This window comes from Hibiscus syriacus, unplaced genomic scaffold (assembly GCF_006381635.1).
Source record: "Hibiscus syriacus cultivar Baekdansim isolate YM2019G1 unplaced genomic scaffold, ASM638163v2 tig00002480_pilon, whole genome shotgun sequence".
Lineage (NCBI taxonomy): Eukaryota > Viridiplantae > Streptophyta > Magnoliopsida > Malvales > Malvaceae > Hibiscus > Hibiscus syriacus.
The window spans coordinates 22,821-38,225 of NW_024061931.1; the positions used below are offsets into that span (position 1 = coordinate 22,821).

At 32.1% G+C, this 15,405-nt stretch overlaps 1 protein-coding gene and 1 pseudogene across 1 annotated transcript; one reads left to right on the forward strand and one right to left on the reverse strand.

The window, feature by feature from the left end:
* Positions 1 to 9,429: 9,429 nt before the first annotated feature.
* On the forward strand, positions 9,430 to 10,081 carry LOC120145776. The gene is made up of 2 exons (XM_039159519.1): positions 9,430 to 9,648; positions 9,920 to 10,081. Exons 1-2 carry the CDS (start codon positions 9,436 to 9,438, stop codon positions 10,079 to 10,081), a joined length of 375 nt encoding a protein of 124 aa, XP_039015450.1. The 5' UTR covers positions 9,430 to 9,435.
* A 957-nt stretch (positions 10,082 to 11,038) lies between these two features.
* On the reverse strand, positions 11,039 to 13,653 carry LOC120145792 (annotated as a pseudogene).
* Positions 13,654 to 15,405: the final 1,752 nt, after the last annotated feature.

The window sequence follows — 15,405 nt, forward strand, 5'->3', positions numbered from 1 at the left end:
GCTCAGAGGGAACCGATTCCCCCCCAAGGGGGTACCGATTCCCCCCTGAATGGTTTGGCTTCGAGATTTCCAGAATGTTCGGAGGGAACCGATTCCCCCATAGGGGGTACCGATTCCCCCTGTTCAACGATCGAAATATTTAAATTTTACACTTAGGGAACCGATTCCCCCCACGCTCCAAACTGTTTTATTAATTGTTTTCACACTAAAACGGCTATATGATCTTCACTAATCATCCCCAACGTTCAGAAGAGATTCAAGGTGTATTTAAACAAGTTCTGAAGCCCTTGATCAATAAGAAATCATAGAGAAACAAGAGAGAAAGCATCAAACACCAAGTTTGTGCAAATCAAGCCAATTTTCCTTTTAATATTCATTTTGCTTTCAAGAACACCATTTGTGCTCATTTGTAATTATCTTTGAGTGTTATTTTCTTGTTCTAGAATTGTTCAAACATCTTACCTTGTGAGGTTTTCTTGTAAGTTTGCAAATTTGTAATCTTCTCTTTGGGAAAAAGAGTGTTCTCAAGAGTTGGGGTATACTCTTGAGGGATTTTGTAAGGTTATCTCTTTGGCCTCAAAAGAAAGAACAAATTAGTGAATTTGTTGGAAAATCCTTAGTGTGGATAGCTAAGGTAGTGGACGTAGACTTTGTTTGAGAAAGTCGAACCACTGTAAATCGCTGTGCAATTACTTTCAATTTTTCTGCAAAAGCTTCCACGAAGTTTTTAATTGCCAATTCACCCCCCTCTTGGCCGATTCCGTCGATCGATTAACTCAACAACTATATTCATGCATAAATAATAATCATATCACCCATATTAATATTCATAAAATCATGTAATCAAATGTTGGAAGTAGACTCATCGCGAGTCTTTTCCACACACATCATATACTAATGCATATGCACTCACCTTGGCCTCACTAAGTTTTAATCCACTTTTATGCTTTCATCTCTTTCGATCGAATCTTAACTTGATAATCGTTCTGGAACTTGTTCGTGCTTGATATCTATATGATTATACATTGATACATATTAGCATACGAATTGATATATTTCAAACTATTAATTCTTAGGCTAAAAGAAAGCTATTTCCATCTCTTATTGAAGGTATGCATCGATGCACTACACCATGTATCGATGCATCCCTTGACGGGTGCATCGATGCACTACCCATGCATCGGTGCATAAATCATATTCGATGTTTGTATTTTAAGCAGGTGCATCGATGCACTCCTTATCCATCGATGCATTAATGGCATTCAATTTTCATTAATTTAAATGAGTGCATCGATGCACTCCTTATGCATAGATGCACCTTCAACAAATTATGAGATTTTCTCTTGATGCATCGGTAAACTTTGAATGTGCACCGATGCACTCAGCCTAGAATTCATATCTTGAACCCGAAAACTCATCCATTTAAGCTTAAATCTTTCATGTTTCATCTCCTTTTATATTCTTAAATCCAGTACATATACTTAAACCAATATATACTCATTTATTTCATCTTAAACCTCAGAATCCTATCCTCCTTGTGAATTCCAAGAATTATACCAGCTTTGCAACATGATTTAATTCAACTTCTAACCCTTAATATGTCTTAACTAGATTGATGACAAGTCAAATTTAACTTCTAATTCTATATATAAACTCTATTCCAAAATTTCATTCAAAAACCTCTAATCTTTAATCTCTTCTAACTACATCATCCTTTGATTTTAAGATAACCTAAGCTTTCCTTAAGCATAGTTATCATCTAATAATCAAAACTCAATCTTAAATTTAACAAGAAACTCAATAATCAGAAAACTCACCTTTATTTTGCTTTACACGTACAAGGAAGAAAGAAGAAGAAGAGAACTCTGGAAGCCTGTGGTGTTCTCTCCTTTTCCACGTGGTTCCTTTTCTTATAAAAGAAATATAAAAATCTTACTTGTCAATTTACCATTTTCCCCTTTAATTCATTCAAACTTTCATCATATTTCCAATAAATCATTGAACTATTCAATTATCCTACTTAATCACCAATTTCTGAAACTTTACAATTTGGTCACTAACCCGGTAGTAAGGATGTTACAAATCTCCCCTCCTTTAAAGAAAATTCGTCCTTGAATTTTCACTGAATAAATCAATAAGAACATATCTTCTATTGTTCTCATGTTACCTCATTTCTTAATTTTTCCTTCCTTTATTTCTTCAACTACCTTTTTTTCCCTTTATACATTTATCTACTGTCCCTGATCATATAAACAATAACTAGTAACTTTAATCCCTTTATGTCTTTTCTCTCCTTACATTATACATTTTCCTTTGACCATTTCTACGACTTCATATAACATCACTAATCATGTAGACAGTAATATCCATTTTCATCACTTAACCTCATAAATCCCTCTTTAATTGTCTTATAACAATAACCAACTCGTTTCCAACATCATTTGACAGAGAACACAACATTAGATCTTCTTTAAATATAATTAACATAAATTTTTAAAGAATCTTTTCACATTACCTTGCACATTTTTCTTACTTCTATATCAAAATTGTCATCTACACTTCCATATAACCTTTATCTTATCTGATCCTTTAACTCATCCCTTTTATTTCTTTATTCCATTATTCCTTTATTTATTCCTTATACCCAAATCATATCTTTCCTTTCATGTTCACATACTCTTGTCTTATCACCTATACTCATCTCTATGTACCAATCTTCATGGCATCCTCATAACTTTGATAACCCATTTACTTATACAAAACTTCATTCTTTATCATTTCTTATACTTGTATTTTCCTTCCTTAAGGTTCCATGCAAATACTTATCTTCTTTTCTACATCATAACTATCTAATCAGAATACACAACTATATTCAGTTTCACCATAATTGATTAACTCAAATCTATCTTTTCCTCCAATTTTATAACTCTATCACCTTTACTCTGACAGCTAGTCAATAACATATGTCCAATCTAGGGCACAAGTCCTAGTCAACCAATCATATACATTATTTCCAATCAAAATTATCTCAAAATTAGTTTATTTAACTTATCAATTTCACCTCTATTCTCATACATCCTGTAATTTCCGTTGCTTAAACTCAACATTCTGACTTCCTTTGTCTTATAATCTGATCATCGATATACTCATTCTTAAACTCTTATTATCAATCCTCAACTTTACTCAAATATGAAAATCCTTACTTCCTTTTCCTTTACTATACCACATTACTATGATCCAAATATACAACTGTATCCAGATCCATTTCATATTTGGTTATCATATCCTAACAATATCTTATAATCTTATAATTCCAGTACATTTTTATCACATACTCTTGTTAGCCAACGCTAACTCTTTCCATCTTAACTGCAAACCCTTATCATAAACATACTCTTGTTTATGCTCAATAATATCACTTCGTTTCAAACTCATAAGCTCTGACTTTATACATCTTATACGCTTGTCACTGATGCACTTATCCTTGAGTTATTCTATAAGTACTCACCACGTCATTCGATCTTTTTAACGTTCTTTTGGTGACACTTGTTCACCATATTCTATCTTATCCACATACTAACAAAACTAATCCATATCGCTTTTCCGATTCAAAACAATATAGATCTTCTTTCACTATTCTAATATGATTTCAACTTTCTGAAATCAACCTTTAATCTTATAAAACATTTTCTGAGGTTTTCGCTCTTCATCTTGTCTGGCCAGGGCAGGTGAATTGCTATCACCATCCGATTTGTCAGCTATCGATTTACTTTACTTTGACAATTTCTATAATCAATTCCTACTACATCATACAAATCTTATTCTATTAGCAAGACAACATATTTCTTACACTATCAGATCAGAAATTTTCACTTTTAGTTGGCATGTACACTTTTTTAAACCTCATTGGACTTTGGTTTAAGCCTAGAATCGGCTAAACCTTAGCTCTGATACCATAAATATAACACTCTCAACCCGTATTCGACCCGGATCCGAGTCCGAAGTGTCACATTAACTTTTCAAAACCTTTACTTGTATAAAATAGTGAGTAATTTAAAATTTATTATTACATATAACTTATTCAAAACCTTTACCGAACTATTCAGAGCTTATACAATGTATTATTTTGAATACATGCCAACTAGAACTTTATATATTAAAATACATATTATTCACCTTTGTTCTGATCTGACCTTTGGTAAGGAGAACTGACATGTCTTGCTCCACATTGCTCTTTACTCTTCTCACTTCGGTAACCTACGTGTGAAACAATCACACGCTAAGTCTATGACTTAGTGAGGCATTAAAACACATTAAAATAATTCTAACTACTTAATCATGCATGAACATATCATATCATATCATGTCATGCTATCACACAAAATAATATATCATTTCATTTAATCAAATGTACATATCATTCATCATATTAATCATATAATACAATTCATATCACAAAAGCATATACTTTACATGCAATATATTTTTATTGGTATCTCTTTGTTAGCCCATGTACATCTGTGAGAACTGTAGATATGTGAGTCTATTGAGTTTGTGCACTATACTATCACCACAGCTCGTATGGAGTCCTACTAGGGGCTATGAATTTTGTCCCGAAGGACCTATGTACTGTATTTGTCCCGAAGGACCACTCCTTAAGAACCATATGCATATTTCAATGATCACATATGTGTCTCACAAGACCCTGTAAATGTTCCAAAGAATACATATATGTCCCGAAGGACCGCGTAGAACCCTCGACTCTTGGCATACCAACTATACCTCTAGCTCTCTTTACACATAACATGGGCATTTTCACTTATATCATTTCACATATACATTTTCATATCACCTGTTCATATAAGCTCATAGCTTCTTTCACATATACATGTATACATATAGCTTCTTTTCATATAATTCATATCACTTTTCATATAATTCACATGTTCACATATAACACCTATGACTATATTCATGCATAAATAATAATCATATCACCCATATTAATATTCATAAAATCATGTAATCAAATGTTGGAAGTAGACTCATTGCGAGTCTTTTCCACACACATCATATATTAATGCATATGCACTCACCTTGGCCTCACTATGTTTTAATCCACTTTTTATGCTTTCATCTCTTTCGATCGAATCTTAACTTGATAATCGTTATGGAACTTGTTCGTGCTCGATATCTATATGATCATACATTGATACATATCAGCATACGAATTGATATATTTCAAACTATTAATTCTTAGGCTAAAAGAAAGCTATTTTCATCTCTTATTGAAGGTATGCATCGATGCACTACACCCTGTATCGATGCATCCCTTGACGGGTGTATCGATGCACTACCCATGCATCGGTGCATAAATCCTATTCGATATTTGTATTTTAAGCAGGTGCATCGATGCACTCCTTATGCATCGATGCACCTTCAATAAATTCTGGATTTTCTCTTGATGCATCGGTACACTTTGAATGTGCACCGATGCACTCTGCCCAGAATTCATATCTTGAACCCGAAAACTCATCCATTTCAGCTTAAATCTTTCATGTTTCATCCCCTTTTATATTCTTAACTCCAGTACACATACTTAAACCAATCTATACTCATTTATTTCATCTTAAACCTCATAATCCTATCCTCCTTCTTTGCAACATGATTTAATTCAACTTCTAACCCTTAATATGTCTTAACTATATTGATGACAAGTTAAATTTAACTTCCAATTCTATATATGAACTCTATTCCAAAATTTCATTCAAAAACCTCTAATCTTTAATCTCTTCTAACTCCATCATCCTTTGATTTTAAGATATCTAATAATCAAAACTCAATCTTAAATTTAACAAGAAACTCAATAATCAGAAAATTCACCTTTATTTTGCTTTACACGTACAAGGAAGAAAAAAGAATAAGAGAACTCTGGAAGCCTGTGGTGTTCTCTCCTTTCCCACGTGGTTTCTTTTCTTATAAATGGAATATCAAAATCTTACTTGTCAATTTACCATTTTACCCTTTAATTCATTCAATAATTACTAAATAACCTTCATCATATTTCCAATAAATCATTGAACTATTCAATTATCCTACTTTAATCACCAATTTTTGAAACTTTACAATTTGGTCACTAACCTGGTATTGAGGATGTTACATCTATATAATCATACATTGATACATATTAGTATCCAATTAATATACACTAATCTATCATTTCTTAGACCAAAATAAAGGTATTATTCTATTTTCCCTTGAAGTGCATCGATGCACTACCCATGCATCGATACACAAATCACTTTCGATGTTTTCATTTTAAGGGGGTGTATCGATGCACTCCTTATGCATCGATGCACTAATTGCATTTGATGTTTCCATTTTAATGGGTGCATCGATGCACTTCCTGTGCATCGATACACACTGAACAATTTCTGGAAATTTACCCTTGATGCATCGGTACATGATGAATGTGCACCGATGCACACTAGCCCAGAATTCCGATTTATGCCCGAAAATCCACTCTTTTCAGCTTAATTACTTCATATATCATCCCCTTTCTTATTCTTAACTTACATACTCATATTCAAACTCATTTATATTCATTAATCACCTCTTTAACATCAAAATCCTATTCTCCATATGTAATTCAAGAATTACACTAAATTTTCAACATGTTCCAAATTCAATTCTATTACTTCTAACTTCTTAATTAGACCCTTGACAAGTCAAATTCATCCTTAGAACTTCAAAAACCTTTTTATAATAAAAGTACATTTATAAACTCTTAATAAAAATTCCTTTCTAATTCTCTCTTCTTGGTGTTTTAAACTTATATAAGATTTCCTTAAGCTTATATAATCCCCAAAGACTCAAATCCAACTTAAAAAATTCAAGAAGTCAACAGATAAATCAAACTTACATTTTCTCTTGGCTTCCACGTGAAGAAAAAGAAAGGAGAAGAAGAGAACTCTAGAGAAATCTCTCCCTTTCCACGTGGTTCCCTTTTCTTATAAAAGAAGAATAAAAATCTTACTTGTCAATTAACCATTTTACCCTTTAATTCATTCAATAATTACCAAACAACCTTCAACTATATTTCTAATAAATCATTGAACTATTCAATTATCATACTTTAATCACCAATTTCTAAATTTTTTTAATCTAGTTACTAACCCGATATTGAGGATGTTACAGCCTATATGAATATGTGATATGAATGTGATATATGGGAATCATATGAGAACAAGAGATGACAATGATTTACATGTCATATGAACACAAGAGAAGTGTTATAAGAAAAGTGACATATGATTATGAAATCATATGAAAAGTGAAATATGCATGTTAATGTGTGAAATGATATAAATGATAATGCCCATGTTATGTGATATGAGAGCTAGTGGTATAGTTGGCATACCAAGAGTCAAGGGTTTACCTATGTTCTACGGAATATATAAACAGAATTACCTATGTCTTTCGGGACATATGAACAGTATACCTATGTTCTAATGAACATATAGACAATTTACCTAGGTTCTTCGGGACCTATGGACAGTTGCCGAGGTTTTGTATGACCTTTGGATAGGTCATTCGGGACATTTATACGAGCTGTAGTGACAACATAGTGGTGCACAACCTCAATGTACTCACATACCTTAAGTTCTCAAAAGTATACATGGGCTAATACATGAGATTTAAAGATAATAAATAACTTGATATGATAATATGTGTGCTTTATTGTGAAATGACATGAATGCGCGATGGTGAGTATAGAAAGGTTCAATATATGCTTACATGATAAAAAGTAATTAGTGATAGTAATATGAGTACTGATAAGTATGTTAATGATATATGTATATGTGTGCATTGGTTATACAATGAGAGATATGCTTTTATATGATATGATAGTATTAATTGTTTATGCATTGATATGAGTAGAGTAATATCATATGTTTTCATGCTTCACTAAGTCAATGACTTAGCGTGTGATTGTTTCACGCGTAGGTTCCGAGAAGAGGAAGATTGGTAAAAGTTATGCAAGACAGGTCAGTTTCTCCTTTCCAAAGGTCAGATAAGAAAATGTATATTATGTATTTTGTAATAATGATAGTGGTTGGCATGTAAATAAAAGTTTGAATCCGATATGTTCTAATCGGTTTTGTAAAATCATACGAATGAGTTTTGTAATGTTTTAAATGTATATATGTAAAGGGTAATTTTATACTGCTGAAAGTTTAAGTTTTTATGAATTTATACGTATTTTGCTGAAATTATTGTAGCAGTGCATCGATACACAATTTATATTCGAAATTTTCACTGTTCACAGTACTGTTCATGGTATTGTTCATACCGTATAATATTATTCATAAATACGTTTTTGCCTTAAATTTTTCTAATGAATCATAATTTAATAGTATTTTATTGTATTTTCTTAATACAAGTTCAAATATTTTGTTATCTTACAAGAATATTGTTTCAAAAAGTCAATGTGACATCTCGGACTCGTATTCGGGTCGGATACAGGTTGGGGTGTTACAGTTTTATTATAAAATATTTAAAGAATAATTACAATTACAATAATAAAATATTTATATATAAATTTATTATTTTTTAATCAGTGATGGAGTGAGGAGAGTGGATGGCGACTATCGTTTTTTGAAAATTCAAAATTACCATATATTTTAGATTTATACATAAAATATATATTTTTATTAAAAATTTATTTTCAAAATTCATCCGTTAACATAAAATTTTAAGTCAATTTTTTTAATCCTGTTAACCAAAACTGGCAGTCTCCTCTTAATAATCAGATTATGCGGAGGAGAGAGAAATGGAAAAACATTTTGGATGAGGAAGACTTGATACTTGAAATTGTTTTCTCTCTCCTCCACACCCAAACAGTGAGTTTTCACTATATTGAATCCAACTAGACAATTTTCTTAGGGATAGAATATTATTATATTATATAAAATTATTTTAATTTAAATAGATTTAAAACTATTAGATAAATAAAAATAGATGATTAATATTAACATTAAGAAATAAAAAGATATTCATTAGAAAAAATTTAATCTTACTCATTTATTTTCACTTATTCAATAATATTAAATCTGTATAAAATAAAAAAAAACGTTTTACCTTGCATCATTTGTTATATATATATATATATATATATAGTGTGAACCTGTAAGAACCAAAAAAACAAGTAGAAAAAAAAAGGAAAGATAAAAGTAGGTTAAAGGTACAGGTTGAAAATCATCATTTTTATTCTTCTGGTAAAGTTTGGTTCCCTGCAATCCTTCAGTCCAAATATTCTGAAAACGGTTTCCTTAACAAATCAGATATCCACTCAATGGAAAATCAACAAAACACTAAACACAAATCCCAAGATGAACAAGAAGACAACGAAATAAATCACCTTTATTTAGCATCATGGAAGGTTACACTGATAAAGTCATTTCTCCATTATCTCACTTTTCACCATTGAAACAAGAAGAAGATCAGCTTCCTTCTTCAACAGCCGCCGCCATTGTTGGTGGGGCAAAGGATTCGACCCAGAGTTTGAAGAAGGAAAGAGATAGGAGATTTAAGATGGCTGAGAGTTATGATATTCTTCTTTCCATGGTCCCTAATCTCTACCCTAAGGTCATTTTCTTTCTTGATGATTGCTTCATTTCTACTCTGCAAGCTGTTTGTTTCACTTCCATTGTTCTGGTGAATATTTGTTTATATTTCACTCGAAGAATTTGTTGTTGGGTATATATATAGATAGTCCATGTTCTTGATTTTTGAAAGCTATTTTGAAATTTCTTTTCATAGAAGCCTGCGGATTTTGATGATCACATCGCCCAAAAATGATGGTATTTCTTAAATTTTTCACTTTTTTTCTTCTTTGTTTTGATTTTTTTGCTTTTAGGCCACAAGAGAGAACATTGTAAGTGAAACGATTGCATACATCCAATCACTCGAAAAAGAGATAACAAACTTGGAAAATCAGCTCAACAACTCATCATATGGTGAATCAAAGGGAATCAAACATGAATTATCATCGATATCCGGACTCGAATTCGTCGATTGATGTTACCGTGTCAAGAAACAATGTCGCCTTCTTTGGGATTCAATCGCCGGTAAGACCGAGACTTTTGACGGACATTTTCATGGTGTTCCATGACCATAAGACTGAGGTTTTGGCGGCAAATGTTGCTGTTAATCAAATGGAATTGAGATTAACTGTTACAGCTGCTGTTATCAATGGAAATGTAGATGCCATAATTGAGAGCATCAAAAGAGATTTACTAATTCTATAGGGATTTTAACTTTCTTTCCTTCATTTATTGATGTTAGCATCTCTAATACACATTCCTAAAAAGTAGTTGAAAAATGTTTAAAAATTCAAGAAATTTATCTTTGTTGATAATATTCTCTTTGTTTATATATATAACTCCGATATCATTTCTTAGTAGACTCGCTCACCAAAATCAATTGTGCGATACAGGTCGGTCCAAATTAGTCAACAAAGCACTGGGAAACTTGGAGGGCAACCAGAAAGAGGTTGCAATTGGTTATATAAAAGAATTTAGCAAATGTGTAATTATTTAAAGGAAATTGGATAACGTTTTAGTTTGAAACAAAAATATTAAATACTATGTAATAAATCATGGAAATTGCATAACTATTCTTGTTATAACTTAAAAGATATTGTCAAGAAACTCATGTAACATTCTCATTATAATCAAAATTATTTTAATTATGTAACTTTTTAGAATATACATGATAACATTATATGTTGAAATTTGTTGAAATGTAACCTTATCGGTTGAAATAGAAATTATTAACAATTGCATGATTTTTAGAATAATATCTTAATATTTTAAGTTAAACCCCACGTGTTATTATAAATGTATAAAAAGTAGTGAACGAAAATTATGAAAGGATTATGCCCAGAAAAAGAGGGTTTAGCCAACCATGAATGACATTATCAACCATTGCATTTTCTTTTTCCTCGACTCCGAATTGAAGAAAAGTTTAACCTGAGAAAATTCATGAGAAAGATATGAAAACGCCACAGTAATTTGAATCATATGCTATAGTGATACATAAACAATACAATGATGAAATACAAGTTTAAATGATCAAACATGTAGCCAAGAATTCGTCTTCGGATTTTATGATTAGACGCACCCGCCTTAGATGCCTTGAGCTTGCTTGCTTCATTCCTCGGCCATGATCTTTTCAATGCGGGAGTACCGGAGGGGCGATCATGCGAGTATTATATGATTTACAATGACTGCATTTCTGCCCTATTATGTGGAAGTAAACTTCGGTTGTGTCGTTACAGTCATTGCATAGGATCCAAACCTGCATTCAATTGTTAAATCGGTTACGATAAACATGATTGGAATATACAGCAATGGATTCCGATATGAATAAGAAGCACGGTATGCACCTTCTTGTGCCGGTAGTCCTCTGGCATTGCAGTTGCTTCGATCTAACAGCAAACAAGATAATTTTGTTGTGAATCAGCTTGGACAAAAAAGAGAATGAAGCAACTAAATCAAAGACAATGCTGTCAACTATGAGTATTTAGAGTTTGATGAACTTAAAATCGAAGAAGCACTACCTCTTCGTCTATCCTCTTCCAGGTTCTAGACATATCGATTACTGACTTTGAGCATATCGGACAACAATATCTGAGGAAACACCCGAGTTAAATTCGGAAGAAAAATGAAAATAATTAACCTTATACAAGACTGAACTCATCGTCACTCACTTGTCTCGCTTTATCATCTCATAGTAACATTCGCAGTGCATTGTGTGACCACATTTCATTACGGTGGTATCTTTCAACGAATCAAATAGGTACTGGATAAACAAAATGGACTATTTAAGCATATATGAATGAATATCAAGCACAATTGCAGAAAGTAGAAAAGATGAACCTCATAACATATGGGACAGTTATGCCGCATCGAGTTCTCCACGCAAAAATGATTATTTCGCAATGCAAGGGAATAGCAGGATCCTGCACAGTGGCGAAAGTATGTATAGTTATCATGCGGTGCGAATAGATGTGCCCTTAAAAGAGATGTTGTTGGTAAGGATGGAATTCAAATGTTTAAGTGCCTTCTTCTAACTCAATCGATTGAGGCTTTCGACGACTTCCCGTCAAACAGCACAGTTTTAAATCAAACTAGAAGAATCTAAACATGAAATAGAGCTCATAAGCATAGCATGTAAAAACACGAAGGATGGTGAAAGCGGATAACCGGAAAGTCGGAATAGTTTTGAGATAACTCGTATCATGAAACGAGAAACACAAATTACTGAATATAGCTGATTCGAATTGAACAATCAGTTATTCACATACAATTCACCATGAATACCATCCTAAAGTAAGAAATGGGATTGAATCTAAGATCTTTGAACCATACATGATAAGGTAAGAAATTGGATTACTGGTATCAAGTACGTACCACACTTTTTGCAATGAAAAAAGTTATCCCGACTGCCAACTCTGTATCGAAAACCATTCGAGTAAGTCTCTCATCCATTGAATTCAAGTAATCAAGAGGAAAATAATAGTCATACGTGCTTAAAACTTGGCAACTAACCTGCAGATCCCACACTCATGGCAATGGAAGTGCTCTTTCTCAATCTGCATCGGATGAAATCGAGAGGTAAACATCAAGGGAAAGCAAGAAACAGTTTATAAGAATCAGATCAAGGATACAAAATCAACGATTCCTTACATTCCTTACATTTTAAACTAAACCGATAGATGAAAAAATTGAAATGACAAAGTTTATCAACTATTGCATTAGTTAAATATTGGGATACACACACACACACACACACACACACACACATCATCATCATAGAACTTGCAAATTTCACAAAAGTATTCTCCCATATTGACGCCACAATTTGAACAAAGTTTAGCAACCTAAACAAAGAAAAGAAAATCAAAATTGAGAAACACAAAAAAGGGTTCATTTGTGTCTTCAAAAAAATGGAATCCAAAACACAAACCGGCTGCTCTGTGTCACAAACCGAACAAATAACCTAATTGGGAGGGGGGAAACATATCATTAGCATGATTAACTTGGAAACAAGAAAAAGGCAATAAACTGAAAGCCACGATTTAAAATTCCATACTTGTTCAACGTCCTGACGAAAAATGTCGTGCCAGTCTGAAGGGTTCTTTAACAAGTTCTTAAGAACAATACAATAAATACCCAGATCAAGAAGTTGCATAACAGTCAGAAAATTGCGAACTTTTAGCTTTAAAACAGAGAAATAAACAGTGGAATGCAAAAGAAATGTTGAAAACAAATACCGATGCCTCGTTATGGCAATGGCGACACCAGAAAACCTCGTTGCAACATGGAGCTCGATCTTACATCTCCTCCTATAATGTTTGCATCTAAATGAACCCCAATAAAAGGAAACAAACCCAATGAATCATAGATGTAAAAGAAGCCAAAACAATGATAATAAGGAGAAGGAGAAAGAAGAGTACCCATATCCCATCTTCCCAAAATGAAGGCGTTCATTGGCCAAAGAGGCTTCCGTCTCCATGAGAATTGGAAGAAAACAGAATTTTGTTCTTTCTCTCTTATGGCTTTTGTTTTTCTCCAGAGGAAACCCAGAAAGAGGGGGTTTCCTGATTTGGGAAGATGGATAGTTTATTGATTGTCGTGTTTCTTTAAAATGTACAACAGAGGCAATGCCTCTCGTTTATATTATTATTTGAGTATATTATATTTCTTCTACTCACTGACTTGTAAGTTATTTGTATTTTGATCATTACAATCATTACTATTTCCTTAAAATCAGTGACTTAAGAAATATTTTCATTTGATCATTATGCACCCATATTTAACAATAGTTTGAGTGAGCATATCCACTATCATCATTTTATTTTGATTATTATGCAAAGATATTTAACAATAGTTGAATCGATATATTCGTTCACTCTATTGCTGCTAGAAAATATAGGATAATATACACAAATGGTCCCCTGACTATAGAGTGGTGCTTTATTGAGCCTCGACTATTAAAATTATAAAATAGTCCATTGATTATAGGATATTACTCTATTGAATCCCTCGACTATTAAAAGTTACAAAATGGTCACCTGACTATTCATATGTAGGGATGGCAACTCAACCCGAATCCGACGGGTTCCGACCCGACCCGATCGGGTCGGATTTTTTTAAAAAAATTTCGGGTTCGGGTCGGGTCGGTTTTTTAAATGTACTGTTCGGGTCGGGTCGGTCGGGATTAGGGTGAAAAAATCCGACCCGACCCGACCCGAAAATATATAATTTTATCCTATATATTTAGGGATAATTACAATAATGTCCCTCCATATATAATTTTTTTCAATTAAGTCACTGTTTTCATTGAATAAAATTTTTTTTATTATTATTTCGGGTCGGGTCGGGTCGGGTTTAAGTCATATATTCGAGTCAGGTCGGGTCGGGTGAAACCTTAATTTCGTCGGGTCGGGTCGGGTCATGGGTGAAAAACCCTTTCTTCTCGGTCGGGTCGGGTGGCCCAAAACCCGACCCGACCCATTGCCATCCCTATTCATATGTTCCAAACTCATCATTTTTGTGAAAAATTTGAAGGCAGTTTGAGCTAGATATTAATCTACTTACTAGAATATGATAAAATTTGATCTTAATATCTCAAACAACTATCTTATCCCAACTAGCACGTTCACACAACTCAGACAACCGTCATTTTTTAACGAAAAAAGACGATTTGGAATATATGATAGTTTGGTAACTATTTTGTAATTTTTAATAGTTTAGGGACTTAACATAGCAATACTCTATAGTCGAATGACCATTTTACACTTACCCAAAAATATAAAATATAAATGATGATGATTGAATTCGAGATCTTAAGAGGGATTCGATCCTATTATTACACATTCTAAAACTTATTATAACATAAATAAAAAATTTTATGTTAAATGTGATCTTTCATTTATTTATATGAGAAAATTGTTAATATCGATTATAACATCAAGTGAAATATATATCTTTAAATATTTTTGTAATTTATGCTACAAAATTAAAAGGCTGATAAAAAGTAAAAATATTTAATTATAATATAATTATAAATATTAAAATATATATTTTATAATATTAACTAAATGATTATTGAAAATATATTCTTATAATATTTTATAATTAATATATATAATACTCCATTCTTCATCAATTTTTTTAATTTTATAACATAACTTATATATATTTTTATAAATATATTTTAATTGTTCTTAAAAATATATTTTTATATTATTTTAGTTTACCTTATAATTAATATATTTTATAAAATAAATTAATTAATTTTAACTATAAGACTACATAGTAATTTTATTACAATATT

Excerpts from the sequence above, each read along its gene's own strand:
- LOC120145776 (XM_039159519.1), top strand. The coding sequence starts at position 9,436 with ATGGAAGGTTACACTGATAAAGTCATTTCTCCATTATCTCACTTTTCA. Across the intron at positions 9,649-9,919 it reads TCCCTAATCTCTACCCTAAG|GCCACAAGAGAGAACATTGT; the intron begins GTCATTTTCTTT and ends TTTTGCTTTTAG.